This window comes from Pecten maximus, chromosome 1 (genome assembly GCF_902652985.1).
Source record: "Pecten maximus chromosome 1, xPecMax1.1, whole genome shotgun sequence".
Classification (NCBI taxonomy): Eukaryota; Metazoa; Mollusca; class Bivalvia; order Pectinida; family Pectinidae; genus Pecten; species Pecten maximus.
The window spans coordinates 24344480-24361501 of NC_047015.1; the positions used below are offsets into that span (position 1 = coordinate 24344480).

Sequence of the window (17022 nt, forward strand, 5' to 3'; positions counted from 1 at the left end):
TATCGGATATTATTTTGCCGACTGTTACACGGCGCCTGTCAAAAGTATCTCGCCGTGTAAAACCTCTAACATTGTTGGAGTAGAGTAGTTGTACCTTTAGTGTGTCGTCTTCGTTGTTTATTGTCTTGTAAATGCTGCTGTCGTCTACAAAGTGTGTGTGTTCCCTGTTCTCCAGTAATGTGAGGAACTTGGTCAAAAGCTTTGGCAAAGTTCATAATGATGATGTCTGTCTGTTTGTTGATTGTTGTTTGATGTGAGATCGTGTATGAATGTGGTGAGCTGTGTTTCGCAGGATCTGAAGGGTCTAAAGCCGTGTTGTAGGTTATGTAATATGTTGTTGTTCTCCAGATGTCATTGTGGCGCTTGTTATGATGTGCTCTATGAGTTCACACGTGATACAGGTTAGTGATGTCGGTCTGTAATTTCCCGGGTTGTACTTTTTTGTATACTGGGTTGACATTTGCATGTTTCTGATATGATGGTGGTGCTTGTGAAGTGAGTGAGCGGGCTGAGCGAGATTTTTGTGAGGATGGGTGCTGTGATGTCATTTAGCTCTTTAAGTATCCTACCTTGTATATAGTCAGGTCCTGCTGCGGGTTAATGTTTTGAGAAGTTTACTCAGAGACGTATATACCTGATATATATAAGTCTCTGGTTTACCGATACCTTGTTGTGTAATGTGTATTTCTGGCATGGAAGGGCGTGGAGACGATGCTTTGTCTGGTTTGGGGCAAACATTTTAAATCTGCCTTCACCACAGAACAGAACTGCCCCCATACCAGATCCCAAGGCTTTAACCATATGACCCTCTACAGCGAGAGGATACACGCTGGTATTTCCGGCTAGGCGATTTGGGTGCCGTAGATCGTGAGTTCGAGGCCCGGCCAGGTCACGAAGTTAAATATATATACAGCATAGTAACACAAATGACTAAGGAAGACAACTTTTTGACTTTGTGCCCTGACCGGGCCTCGAACTCACGATCTACGGCACCCAATCGCCTAGCCATAAATACCAGCAGCTTATACCGCTGCGTCACATCGGCGTTCTTAAAAAAGAACGTTTCAATGGCGCGGTGATGGTCGGCCCGATACCCTGACCTGATCAATGTTGAAGAGGTCTATTAGATGATACGAATACCTGGATCGCAATGTATTTACATACATGGATACGAATTGTAGATATATTGTAAATATTTCTCTCGGTACAACTACTATTGAAAAGCCAGGGTCATTTTAAGGCGAGATCTCCATGGAATAGTTGGTGACACTGACTACCTCACTGAACAACATACAGGACCATTCAGAGCAATCAGGGTAAAGTGTCTTGTCTAAGGACACAACCACCACAGCGGACCAGACCAACCCGTTCCACATCTTCCCAAGAAACACAAATTGACAGGGTAGGGAGCATCAAGCACATCTGACCTTCACCTAATGTTACATGGACCAGCTCTAACGGACTGAGCTATCAAAGTCTATATGTATAGTAGGATTTACAGACTAGTAGATTCGTACAAAGGATTTCACCTGTTTCAACACTACTTTCATCTGACATAGACATTCAAAAAACACCAAGCAGTGCTTTTCAAACACAACTTCAACAATTTCATTGCTGTTGAATAATGTATCCCTTCAGAAAGTAATAAGATCAGAACCTTACTAAAAATAATTGATCAGTATTTTCACAGGGACTTGGTTTGTTTTGTTTGTTTGTTTTTGTTTTTGTTGTTATTGTTGTTGTTTAGCGTCCTATTAACAGCCAGGGTCATTTAAGGACGTGCCAGGTTTTGAAGGTGGAGGAAAGCCGGAGTACCCAGAGAAAAACTACCGGCCTACGGTCAGTATCTGGCAACTGCCCCACGTAGGTTTCGACCCAGAGGTGGAGGGCTAGTGATAAATTGTCGGGACACCTTAACCACTCGGCCACCGCGGCCTGAATTCCAGACCGACAGCCCATATATATATATATCTAATATAGAACTATAAAACAGATACAAAAATTTATACATGGACTATGAGTTGGGAATTCATAGTCCCTGTGACGTTTTTAAAAACAATTTAAAAAATACCAGAATATTTTCAACACATTTTATTTTTCCTTTAATTACCAAAAAAAAGTATGTTTACAAAAAAAAAACTTTTCACAAATCGACACTAACAAATGTATATCTCACTTAAAGTTTAACACAATGACGATTGTTCAAAGTTCCATGGCATGCATTCTCATATAATCACTCTGAAATATCCCACTCAACAGAAAATGTGCTGGTGGGATGACACTTGTATAGCTGCAATTGTTTTAGTTTTATGGAGTTTTAAAGTCTTTCACAACAGTCAAGGTAAGAATGGGTGCACGCGTGGCTGAAAAACTGACACCTACATCACCCTATACGGATCGAGACAAACTGTAAAACCTGTCTATAAACGCAACATATATAGACAGGTTATTACAAATACGAGATGGCTTCGGGCAGGTTCAATAGTACATTATAGCTGCTGCGTAAGGATTGAAGTAGTTCACATCTCCAGTTTATATAGGATAATACCGAACCACGTAATATAAAAGACTGATGAAAATGTCTCCCCTAGACTAGGAATTTTATTAATGCCCTCATTACTGTGATAAAACAAATACATCACCCACCACCAAGAAATACTAGTTAGTTCCTGTGTAGTGGAACTGAGAAACCTTTTAATAAGCTGAAAAAGGGCAGTAACACAAGTATTTAATCTATTTATATTTATTTTATCCTTTGTACAAATCCAAATTAAGTCCCAATATTGACATCACATTTCTTTGGCAGTGTTTATCAAATTACAGAAACTTTTATATTGGGTAATGACAAACTTAAGAGGAACGTTAATCAATAGTTTTTGTGACAAAAGTTAACTACCCTTGTTTTGAAAGAAAAAAATCATAAAAACAAAACACAGAGATTTTAAAATAATTTTTAAAAACTCAAAATATTAAAATATCATCAGCGCAGCCACATTTAAAGTGAAGCTCTCGATTCTACTACAATTCATTCCTTATTTAAAAATATTCTATTAAACTCAACATGCAGTGTCATTTCAGGAAAACTTTAAACAAATCTTTTGAACATTTAAAATTAATTTCCTAGTTTGTATCCAGGTTAACTGCCCTATCCATTGTGTTTATCACAATACTTGTTTGTGCTGTCTTGTTTTCATTTTGAAATGATTATAGAAATGAAAGAAAGCTGAATTCAATATGCATTTCATATCAAAATGATGTCACACAAAATTATTTTACTTGTTTGACGATTTTTACAAACAAAAATAAATTAATATATCAAAATGGTTAAAGGATGATAGAATGGAGTGATGCAATGGAAACAAACATCTTGAGTTCCAGTGTCAGCACATCATGTAATGGGGCAAACCAGTTTCTTGTTCCACATTTTGTTAAATGCTCAAGCACAATATTATATTTGGTATAAACTAACACATCTGGCTGGTAAACTTAATGAAGACCATGCTTCTGCTCCAACCGGAGAATGACACATAAAATGATGTGTGGCACACCACACAAAGTTATGATGCGACTGTCACTGCACTGCCAGGGGGAGACCTCTGTATTAGGGAGGAGCTAGCCTCACCCTGCTCTGCTATTGATGGCTGTGGTACCCGAGCTGTTCCCCCTCGGGATCGCCTCCTCTTACTTGGTTTCTGTGGCTCATTGGCTGGGTGTGACTGGTGATTGGCCTCCTGGGCCTTCTTTGCTGCCCGGTGCTGTCGAGTGTTCTGTGCCACTGCACTCACATGGGGATACAGTTTACAAATGTTTCCAATAGCTTTAGTGCGGCCTTCTCTGAACACCATTTTCATGTCTGTCTTGAGGTATTCCGGGTTTTTGATAAATCTAAACCTCACAATGGCTTTGTCACCCGTTCTCAGGTGTTCACTGGTCATGCTTATTATGGTTGCTGTCTGTCGTACACTACCAACGTGGACTGAAACAGGAAAAATAGTTATAAATAGGATACTAAATAGGATATTATTCCAAAACTGACAATTGATAGTTAATAAGGATAGCTCAGAATAAATCATAAACTGATGTACCAGTATGTATTAAATCAAGCATAACAAAATGCATATTGTTAATATATATTTCCTATATCTAATATCAATGAACTTTAAATGAGCCTAAACGGTCATCTATCAAAGACGCAGGGACACGCCCCTCCATCCCAAGGGTCAAACAAGCCTCAATTATTTAAATTATGACTGCCCTCCTACACTGATGTTTTAGACCAAATTTGGTTGTAATTCATTCAGCCACTAAGGCAGAGTAGTGCTCAAAATTTTAGCTAAGCTCCCCCTTTGAGTCCCTGCCCTCATGTCCCCAAGGGTCAGATCAACCTCATTCATATAATCAAGAATGCCTTCCACATATGTTTCAGACCAAATCTGGTGATAAGTTCATATAAATATATACATATATAAATCATGGCTGTGTTCTCCCAACAATCTTTCAGACTAAATTTGGTTGTAATCCATAAAAGCATTAAGGAGGAGTAGCATTTTAAAACACAATATCAGCCAAGTTCCCCTTTTGCAAAAATTAAGACTCTGCCAGTGATGTTTCAGACCAAATTTGATTGAAATCCGCATTGGTGTTAAGGAGGGGTAGCAATTTGAAAGTAAAAGTTTACTCACGACAGATGACAAATGAAACACAATGGCTATAGGTTATCATGACTTTTTCAAGACCTAAAGATTAATACAAATGATCACTATAAATATTACCCATGGCCTGGTAGCGGACTGATATCGTGGTAGGATGGTGCAGCACCAATATCTCCGACTCAAATTCCCAGCAGGCTTTTGGTTCTAGTCTTGGAGAGATCAGCACCATTCCTTTACGTATAGAGGATCTTTTGATCTAAATAAACAAATGATTCTAATAAAACAATGTCTGAATTAAACTACATTGTATAACCATCAATACAGCTGGTTACAACAACATCCTATTTAATCTCTTTTATAGTAGGAATGGAACTTAGTCACAATTTTGAGTTAAATTATATCCATAATTTCCTCATATATATTCTTTCTCATATCATGTTAGTGAAGTAGTGAACAGTTTCTGGTTGGAGAGGTTTGATAATCGGAGAATTTTCTCCACACTAATGACACTTTACCTTTTTGAGAGCAAAAGATGCAGTTTGCCCGCCTCTGACTTCACGCACTGCCATCCTCTTTCTGTGGATACTTTTGATGACAATTGGCTGAAAGTGTCCGAGAGCATCTGGACCTAGTAATACCGAGTCATTCAGCCTGATCTGTCCCTGTAGAAGTGTTCCAGACACCACCGTTCCCACTCCCTGACAACAAACAGTCATGCTTTTATAAATGCTTATAACAAAATGCATGTAATGATATGTGAGCAAAATCATTCAATATTTTCTTTTAACATCAATACACCTTACAATTTCAACAAATTATAATTATTATATTAAACATACTGTATATGTTTCTATTTTTTTCAATTTTTTTTTCACAACAATTGATAACCAAGCGATATCAATCAATTTTAATCACTCTTGATAGCCAGGATGGAAGCATGCAACTTTTTCCTACAAGGGGGAACACTGTAGTACCCTAAGAAACCCCACATGATCAGACAGGTGACCCCTATACCTATTCATGTTCAATTGGGGAATTGAACCTCGGCCACCTAGATGAATCACAAGTGTGTTACAAATTCACCAACCGAAATATAAACTTGTGACCGTCTACATGATAAACTAAATATTGAGTTTGTGTGACTGTCTAGATAATAAACTAAATATTGAGTTTGTGTGACTGTCTAAACTAAATATTGAGTTTGTGTGACTGTCTAGATAATAAACTAAATATTGAGTTTGTGTGACTGTCTAAACTAAATATTGAGTTTGTGTGACTGTCTAGATAATAAACTAAATATTGAGTTTGTGTGACTGTCTAAACTAAATATTGAGGTTGTGTGACTGTCTAAACTAGATATTGAGTTTGTGTGACTGTCTAAATAATAAACAAAATATTGAGTTTGTGTGACTGTCTTAACTAAATATTGAGGTTGTGTGACTGTCTAAGCTAATTATTGAGGTTGTGTGACTGTCTAAGCTAATTATTGAGGTTGTGTGACTGTCTAAGCTAATTATTGAGTTTGTGTGACTGTCTAGATAATAAACTAAATATTGAGTTTGCGTGACAGTCCCAAAAAAAAATTAGGCTTGTGTGACTGTCTAAACTAAATATTGAGTTTGTGTGATTGTCTTAACTAAAAATTGAGTTTGCGTGACAGTCTTAAACAAAATATTGAGTTTGTTTAACTGTCTAAACTAAAAATTGAGTTTGTGTGAATGTCTAAACTAAATATTGAGTTTGTGTGACTGTCTAGATAATAAACTAAATATTGAGTTTGTGTGACCGTCTAAACTAAATATTGAGTTTGCGTGACTGTCTAAACTAAATATTGAGTTTGCGTGACTGTCTTAACTAAATATTGAGTTTGTGTGACTGTCTAAACTAAACATTAAGTTTGTGTGACCGTCTAAACTAAATATTGAGGTTGTGTGACTGTCTAAACTAAATATTGAGTTTGTGTGACTGTCTAAATAATAAACTAAATATTGAGTTTGTGTGACTGTCTAAACTAAACATTAAGTTTGTGTGACAGTCTAAACTAAATATTGAGTTTGTGTGACTGTCTAAACTAAACATTAAGTTTGTGTGACAGTCTAAACTAAATATTGAGTTTGTGTGACTGTCTAAATAATAAACTAAATATTGAGTTTGTGTGACTGTCTAAACTAAATATTGAGTTTGTGTGATTGTCTAAACTAAATATTGAGTTTGTGTGACTGTCTAAATGATAAACTTAATATTGAGTTTGTGTGACTGCCTAAATAATAAACTAAATATTGAATTAGTGTTTTATACCACAGACAACTACTCACAGGAACAGAGAATGTATCATCTATCTGAAACTCAGCTGGTTCTGTCGGATGACATTTCACTCTAGTGGTCAGCAGGTTCATAAACATCTTTAATAAGTCCAGGTTTTCTCCAGACACATTGGAAACTTGAAATATAGGACACATCCTGTAGGTGAAGAAAGGAGAATGCAGTGTTACAAATCTAATATAACATTATATAAGTGTTATAAATCTAATATAACATTATGTAAGTGTTACAAATCTAATATAACATTATATAAGTGTTACAAATCTAACATAACATTATGAGTACAATGTATGTATTTTATGCATCAATTTATATATTTGTGATGATTTTGATTGACAGTCCAGATTTTAACCTTTAGCAAGTACTTTTCAGGGTCTTAGTGATACCTGAACTATAACTTAAACCACTCTATTTACATGGTACAGTATATACAGGTGATAAGAAACAACCAGAGTACAACATTTTATCCATAGTCTGAGCGATGTACAGTTTATCCTACTGTACAACCCTGTATCCATAGTCTGAGCAATGTACAGTTTATCCTACCTGTACAACCCTGTATCTAGTCTGAGCAATGTATAGTTTATCTACGTGTACAACCCTGTATCCATAGTCTGAGCAATGGATAGTTTATCTACCTGTACAACCCTGTATCTAGTCTGAGCAATGTATAGTTTATCTACCTGTACACCCCTGTATCTCCACCTGTACAATCCGGTATCCATAGTCTGAGCAATGTATAGTTTATCTACCTGTACAACCCTGTATCCATAGTCTGAGCGATGTACAGTTTATCTACATGTACAACCCTGTATCCATAGTCTGAGCAATGTACAGTTTATCCTACTGTACAACCCTGTATCTAGTCTGAGCAATGTATAGTTTATCCTACTGTACAACCCTGTATCCATAGTCTGAGCGATGTACAGTTTATCTACCTGTACAACCCTGTATCTAGTCTGAGCAATGTATAGTTTATCTACCTGTACAACCCTGTATCCATAGTCTGAGCGATGTACAGTTTATCCACCTGTACAACCCTGTATCCATAGTCTGAGCAATGTACAGTTTATCCTACTGTACAACCCTGTATCCATAGTCTGAGCGATGTACAGTTTATCCTACTGTACAACCCTGTATCCATAGTCTGAGCAATGTACAGTTTATCCTACCTGTACAACCCTGTATCTAGTCTGAGCAATGTATAGTTTATCTACCTGTACAACCCTGTATCTAGTCTGAGCAATGTATAGTTTATCCACCTGTACAACCCTGTATCTAGTCTGAGCAATGTACAGTTTATCCACCTGTACAACCCTGTATCTATAGTCTGAGCAATGTACAGTTTATCCACCTGTACAACCCTGTATCTATAGTCTGAGCAACGTACAGTTTATCTACCTGTACACCCCTGTATGCATAGTCTGAGCAATGTACAGTTTATCCACCTGTACAACCCTGTATCTATAGTCTGAGCGATGTACAGTTTATCTACCTGTACAACCCTGTATGCATAGTCTGAGCAATGTACAGTTTATCCACCTGTACAATCCGGTATCCATAGTCTGAGCAATGTACAGTTTATCCACCTATACAATCCGGTATCCATAATCTGAGCAATTTACAGTTTATCCACCTGTACAACCCTGTATCCATAGTCTGAGCAATGTACAGTTTATCCACCTTTACAACCCTGTATCCATAATCTGAGCAATGTACAGTTTATCCACCTGTACAACCCTGTATCCATAGTCTGAGCAATGTATAGTTTATCTACCTGTACAACCCTGTATCCATAGTCTGAGCGATGTATAGCTATAGTTTATCTACCTGTACAACCCTGTATCCATAGTCTGAGCAATGTATAGTTTATCTACCTGTACAACTCTGTATCCATAGTCTGAGCGATGTACAGTTTATCTACCTGTACAACCCTGTATCCATAGTCTGAGCAATGTACAGTTTATCCACCTGTACAACCCTGTATCTATAGTCTGAGCAATGTACAGTTTATCCACCTGTACAACCCTGTATCTATAGTCTGAGCAACGTACAGTTTATCTACCTGTACAATCTGGTATCCATAGTCTGAGCGATGTACAGTTTATCTACCTGTACAACCCTGTATGCATAGTCTGAGCAATGTACAGTTTATCCACCTGTACAATCCGGTATCCATAGTCTGAGCAATGTACAGTTTATCCACCTATACAATCCGGTATCCATAATCTGAGCAATTTACAGTTTATCCACCTGTACAACCCTGTATCCATAGTCTGAGCAATGTACAGTTTATCCACCTTTACAACCCTGTATCCATAGTCTGAGCAATGTACAGTTTATCCACCTGTACAACCCTGTATCTATAGTCTGAGCGATGTACAGTTTATCTACCTGTACAACCCTGTATCCATAGTCTGAGCAATGTATAGTTTATCTACCTGTACAACCCTGTATCCATAGTCTGAGCAATGTACAGTTTATCCACCTGTACAATCCTGTATCTCCACCTGTACAACCCTGTATCCATAGTCTGAGCAATGTATAGTTTATCTACCTGTACAACCCTAATACCCACAGCTTCAAATCTTATTTGTTAAATAAGAATATAATCATGTGTGGACACGTTAATATCAGTGAAAATACTTTACGGTACCTTTTTTTTTAAAAAATTATATGAGTTATATAATGTACCATAATTAGTTGAATCAATCATCATTGACTACCAAATAGAGAAATACATTCTTTTGAATATCAAATTCAAATTAGATATGTTATCTATTTTTATGTTATAACACAATTACATGCACACTGAAATTGTGATAGCTCAGTCATTTAGAGTGTCAGCCGTGTAACCTCAGGTGTGTTCTTGGGAAATACACTTTACTCTAATTGCTCTGGATAGCATGTGATGGGCCTCCAGTATGTTGTTCAGTGATGCAGTTGTCATCTACTACAAGGAAATCCCATCTCAAAGTGACTCTCAGCAATAAAACCAGCAAACAAGCATTCAAATTGCTGTTTAACTAACCTTTCTGATGTGAAGTTTGTTGCTGAACACACAACATCATCCTGATTCTGTACCAGGACAGGGATCTTTCTACAGCCAGGAGACTTGAGAATTCTTTGCAACATCTTGAGTGTTTCCTGAAGGACATTGGCTGGACACATGTCTATCTTTGTGACAACAACAAAAACGGGCACACTAAGTGCCAGGGCCAGACCAAGATGTTCCTTAGTCATTCCTATCACTCCAGCATTGGCTCCAATCTACAATACACATGATATATGTCATAATAAATCTACAGCCTACACAACAGAAATATCATAAGCCATAAAATTTATCTACATACTAGTAATAGAAACTGTACCTGTCATGCCTCTTATAATGTTCACAACAGATGGGTATCCATTATAATTTTCAAAACAGAAACCACATCCCTAAAGCCTCTATAATTTACAGAATAAAAAAGTATTTCTCATACTCCAACCATCTACATTACAGAAACAGCTGCTTTAAGTGGCGAGTGCACGTGCTTGTTTTGTAATGATACTTTGAATGGTATCTGGTACTTTGAACGGTATCTGGCTGAAACAGTGCATTTTAAAAGCTACTCTTGAACAAAAATTTGTGAGTGAAAGGGTTATAACTCCCTTATAAAAGACAAATATAAAGATGTATATTATTTTTTATCATACTGATAGTGTTCCAAATTTTAAATGAATCTGGCTAAAACAGTGGAATACAAGCTTACTTTTAACTGGAAAAATTAAAGTGAAAGGGGCATAACTCCTTAAAATGGAAGAATAGGCACATGAGGCCTGTTTGTTTATGCATACAAACCGGTTATTCTGTTTTTAAATGTTATATTTCAGGTATATATCTTGATGGACCTGTAGATGTTAATGCAGGCCTTAAAATTCTTTGTCAAAGTTCGTCTGAAAACAACAAAACATCACCAGGTTCGTCCTAATTTCAGAAACAAACAACTCTGGTCCAACTGAAAATGCAGATGTTAATGCAGGCCATAAAATTCTTTGTCAAAGTTCGTCTGAAAACATCAAAATATCACCAGGTTCGTCCTTATGTCATAGACAAACAACCCTGGTCCAACGTTTGGATCATAATGAACGAAAACGGCCCTGTACTTACCATCAACATGGCAAAGTCAGGTGCATGTCCAGTCATTCCAAATACTGTTGTCTTCAGATATTTCTCATGTCCAGCGAGATCAATGAATGTTACCACCTGTGACAGAAACTTTTTCTTGTAATAATCAGCTCAATCTTGATTTCATAAGTGAGTTCATCACAATAATTTTAGTGTCAAAACAAAAGTTTATGCTTAAACGATAATCAAATCTAATGGATAGTTTTCAAAGGTAAATATTGATTGTGTTTCATAAGTTTTCCAAAAGATCAAAAAAACATTATACACATGTATAATAGACAAGAAAATGCTTTGAATTTACAGTTGTTACATTTAATGAGCACCATTTGGATAAAAGCAGAATTCCTGAGGTAAATCTTTTTAAATACTCAGAATAATGACCAACAAAGTATCATAAAACACAACAGATTGCCATATTCAAACATATATACTACACTGGTACAGAATGAGAAAACTTAAAAAGGTACTATGTTTTAGAAAAACCTCACTTAAGTTATCTATCAGAAGTGTACATACCTTTGATGCCTGTTCACATATTTTAACCCAGTCCAAGTGGCCATGATCAGGCTTGTTGACAACCTTCCCGACAGAGTCAAACCCAAGGATATCATTCCCAACACTGCTGGTCCTCCCAGATTCCATCTCATGTTTGTGTCGGAAAAGTCTCTGCCTAGCCATACCACGACCATTGTCTAACTCTCCGTGTGTGAGTACACCTAGTAATGTGCTTTTTCCTGCATCCACATTCCCTACAACTGCCACCCTGTCAATTTGAATGTTAATAATTAAAACTCCATTCATCTTTAGTTACTGTAGAAATGTTAAACGAAGACAATAGCTAAATCATTATCTACTGAAGACATGCCAGACCAACTTCTCCAATTGGTAATCATAGTTACTGTGGACATAAAGTGCGAATAAAAACCTGTAATAACTTGATTTTACATGGATATCCATGGTCAGACCTTGCACAACTAGGATTTCAAAGTGAAAATAATAAATGTTGATTATTTTGTTTAAATACAATCATGTATGTGTACAAAGTTTAATATTAATTATGAAAATTACTGTTTTCTATTTGCAACTATTTCTCAAAATCGACAACTGATTTTTTTCTCAGCAGTTTATTCCCCAGCATTGTCTATTCAGTGTATTTCCCCACTTCTATGTTGTTAACCTTATCATCTAATTGTAATATATAGTAAGTTTGTTTTAGAGTATGAACACAAAACTTAAAATCAATTTGAAAATTATTTTCACAATCCAACATATTTGTTTTTATATTTTCCAATTCTTGAAGACTGGTTTTGAGGTGTACAAGTACACTGTATGGTAAAAACTGACAGTGTAGATCAAAAACTTCTAATCAAGATTAAAAAAAAAAAAAAAAAAAAAAAAATGAAGTTTCCATTTTAAGAAAACATCTCTGAGATACCCCCTATGATGAAAGTATGTTCCTTTTTTCCTTCATCATTTCGAAGAAAGTGCTGACATTTTAGCTTGTGTTCCTCTTGGAAATGAGGACAGGGACTCAACCCTATAAAAACCTGTGAGTTATCAAACCAGTTTTACTCTTTCAATATATGTGCAAAGGGATACTTTTCACTACACACATTCTTGATTCTCCCTCGATTACTTATATGTAATATCATTTTTAACAAACTTTGCTGCTAAGTTAGTTCTACTAGCTGAATAGGATGTTACCTACCGGACTTCCATGAAATCCTCAGGTTCCAGGGTTTTTCTGAGGAGGAATTCAACTACAATACCCCCTGCTTCTTTCCTCTCTCTTAGCTTGACCATCTCAAGATTCTGTGGCTGGGCAATACTGGTTAGTGTCGCTATGGAGGCTTGCATGTCTTCTTCTGACAGACCTGGTGCTCCACCATCTATTGTAAAGTTACCGAGATTATCAATTAATGATAAGTTCATAGTAATGTAACATTAACACACACTCAAAAACATAGGCAAATAATTACATATTATGTACATTCATATTGTGTACAGATGAATTTTGTCATGAAATAGATCTATCCCTATTCCCAGTTTCCTAGTACTAGGTACTCATTCCAAAACAATCTATGGAATGATATAGAACAAGACAGGCATTAGGTGGTGTTTCTTCATGTACAAAATTTACACTGATCTGGATAATTTTAGTCTGAGATGACAAGTCGGGTGGAAAGAGAGGAATACAGTTTTTAATGTACCTTATAGTTAAAACTCTCAAATACGAGGCAGTTTGCATTCTGCACCTTTGAAACCAGTTCTTAGTCTGCTGCCAAACCCTTGTAAACATGTATTTCTTTTCTTTAATTTGAAATAAAGGGGTTAAAATAACACTTCTTAATAATATCTTGATGTTTGCCAAGAAAACCATCATACAACAGTTCACTCTTATTCTTTTAGTAATAATTTCTAATTTTCTTATTACATGTGTCTTCTTTATTTTCAGAACAAGTTGGGTTCACATCCATGCCATACCTCCAGTTCCTATTTCATATATGGTTTCCCCCTGTCCTTCTATGATTCTCTCCTGGATTGTCTCCATCAGCACCTCAAACTCCTCACTGGTTGGACTCACTAGCACTGTCTAAATAACACAAATATCAGGTCATCGTATATGTATGAAATGTCAGGATAGATTTATCAATCCATCAAGTACATGTCTACAATAAACAACATTCAACAATGTTTATCTTACATTGGTTCTATTTTATAAACAGTTATTAAAATGGATATGAAAAAAGTAGTTGAATTACCTTTAATGACAATGACGCCATTTCTGCTGCCATCTCCACATCTTGCTCATCTGGGGAGAACAGATTATCTGCCCTGCTGACACCATTTTCCATCTCTACTGCTGCTGCCATGGTGATTTGTTTTCAATGATACACTTATAGAATTATAATTATTTATTTAAATGTCATGTACTGTCTGGTTCGATTCTCAATAATTTTCTTCATCAATTTGTGAATACACTATACACTTATCACTGACCACAATTGTATATGTAACATTTTGAAGAATCTTTTGCTTTACATTTTGGAAAACTTTGTAGATCCCAAGTCTTCACATCTTGATGATATATCTGTAAAACACACACACACACACATATATATATATAAAATAATATAACAATATCAGAGTATTCAAAATGTGCCTATTCTTAAAGGCCACACATGTTTTGGAAATAAATAGGTTGTATTAAGAATAAGCATTTGATATCTGAACTGAATAACTACCCAACTTCACTGTTCAAGTTATTCATAAGAGTGAAGAAAATAAGCATTTATTCATTTATACTCTTTCTGCTTCATATAATATTAGTCAATACAACTGTGAAAATAAACTGACATTTAAATTCTATTACATGACTCAGTTGTGTGTTTTCTATGTCATTCTCTTGAAATATCCAAGACACTGACCAGAGCTTACTTACCACTCTGTGAACAATTTTATATCCAATAAACTTCTTTTATGTCATAACACAATGTCATTATAAATCTCATATTCAGATAGAACCAAACTTCTCAACAAGAATTCATACAACTTCCTTTAGTTATTTCATCCAAACTGAAATGTACTAGCCATATGAACCATGTCTCTACAGTTAAGCAATATCAAAACACTTGATATACTAACGCGTTATTCACATGTTATATTAACCTAATTTTTCAAAATGATGAAATCACATGAAATGAGTTTTACATATATACTTCAATGGTTAACATATACAGTACTGATATATATATATATATATATGAATCTTCCTTCTGTGTATATTAGCTTGAGCTTACTCAAACTCTTGCAATGTGACCTATATTTTAATATATATATAGTGCGTATATATATGAACAGGACTGTACCTAGTTGCAAACTATTTCATCATCCATAAATTTTCACCTGACCATTGTTCTCTTAATGATAATATGTATAAATTGTGGTTTATTATATTACAACCTTCTTATGCAAATAACTGTATTTTTATTTTGATGATCTGTGCTTACATTATTTCCATGTGAAACAATTCAACGGTGTAAAAGATTTATAATATATTCATCCATGCCAAGGTCAGCAGCTTGTATTTGCGACAACAGTTCATACATACACTTGATATGCGATTAAAATGCTAACATGTAACAACATGCTCAAATTCTTCATTTAATGACACCTATGTATACTGCATCAGTTCAAGAATGCAAAGTTTTTAGAACTTCAACATTTGAATTTGGACATACACATTGCTTCATTTTGATTGAGAATATTAATTTTGATTTAATCGGTGTATACTATCAAGACATCATCAATGACATATCCATGTTTTTTAATACAGAAGTTATTCGTATGCCACAAATGCGATTTTAACATAGTGACTATTAGTGTTGTTCATTGTTGCAATTGAAGATGTTGAAAATTGACCATACTGTAATCGCCGTACAAGAAAGTTTGGTGCATGAGGGAATATAATCAGCTATAAAGGATAAAACATTGTCTATTCATCACACAGATAGAAGAATCAAAACATATCACCTAATTATAATTGATCATACATATTTTTCTTGCAGATGATCCGCAACCGGGACAATATCTTTACAAACTTTCTTTCTCAGCTTGCACAACATGTCATCACGTCTTATGTAAAATTAAAACCAACAAACTTCCGGATACATACATTCCGGACAGCGCTAACGGTGCACCTATGGTTGAGGTGCCACATTTCATCGGTTTTGATATAAAGCATTAATTATCAGCTTAGGTAGTTAAAAATAACTATCAGTAATTACTTGATAGAATATTTATTTATTTTTTTCATGTGTCTTTGCAAGCCACCCCAAATCGCCGAATTTCTATGCACTTCAACCATTCAATTTTATCGGATAAAGCAAAGTTGATAAGTCAAAATCAAAAGAAATATGAAGATGGAGGTTTGATATTAACTCACATATTTATCTGGCTGCTGTTGATACAGTAGGATGAATAATGGATGCATGCAGACACTATGCCTCTATATCCGTGTCTTTATCTATTTTTAACGTATTTAGAAAATATTATTCATTAAATATAATTTCCTAAGACATCATTAATCGTTAGCGACGTAATAACATATTCGGGGAGACGTTACAGATTTCAACAACCCTAGATGCTAGATTGATTATTTCTGAACATGTATCACGCTTGTTCTTTCTTGAATTTCTGTTAATAGTATCTTGTTCTGACTGATGATGTCGCCTCCCAACCTCCAATGTGCCGGGGTTGGACTACCTATCACTTTCAAGCTCTCTTGGTATGGTAATTTAACTCTTTCAAACCTGATGATTGCTTCATGGTTCTTCTTTGTACATTTTCAATGATTTCAATATAGCCTAATTCAAATTCATTGTATTCTCTTTCACAGCACCCCTAGATGTGTTTATCGTACATTCCTGAGATCCCTTCATGTAGTATTGCCTTTCCAGCTTAACAGGGACACCTGATTTTAATAAACGTACTTGACATTTCTGTGAGTGGAATTTTAACAGCTACATTAATCCGACCATATCTATAACTTGTTCAGACCTTCCTGAAGTGATTTGTATTCTTCGTTACCCTAAATATCCCCGACTCTTTTGGTATCATCTGCAAACAAAATTATTTTTGATTTTGTATTGTCAATATATATAAATGGAAAAAAAGAAGGCCCTATTACGCTTCCCTGGGGAATTCCGCTAAATACTGGAAATTGTTTCGAGGCTGCCATTAACTGTTACACACTGCTTTCATTATTCAAAGAGTCTCCAAACCATGTAACAACAAAATAAATCAAGCATAGGTTCGAAGTTTCCCTTATCTTTTGTGGGACCTTGTCGAAGACTTTTATATGTATATTGGCACTGA

At 35.6% G+C, this 17022-nt stretch overlaps 1 protein-coding gene across 3 annotated transcripts; it reads right to left on the minus strand.

The window, feature by feature from the left end:
• Positions 1–2076: 2076 nt before the first annotated feature.
• LOC117324238 (GTP-binding protein 1-like) lies at positions 2077–15786 on the minus strand. 3 transcript variants are annotated; one of them, XM_033880108.1, is made up of 11 exons: positions 15699–15786; positions 13908–14236; positions 13630–13738; positions 12854–13034; positions 11662–11908; positions 11128–11223; positions 10006–10244; positions 6968–7112; positions 5168–5350; positions 4773–4908; positions 2077–3976 (listed from the first exon to the last, which is right to left on the minus strand). In XM_033880108.1, exons 2-11 carry the CDS (start codon positions 14016–14018, stop codon positions 3558–3560), a joined length of 1866 nt encoding a protein of 621 aa, XP_033735999.1. In that variant the 5' UTR covers positions 14019–14236; positions 15699–15786; the 3' UTR covers positions 2077–3557. The 3 variants fall into 3 exon arrangements, with proteins under 3 accessions (XP_033735999.1, XP_033735924.1, XP_033736078.1); XM_033880033.1 differs by having other exon boundaries at positions 15679–15786; XM_033880187.1 differs by having other exon boundaries at positions 14588–15772.
• Positions 15787–17022: the final 1236 nt, after the last annotated feature.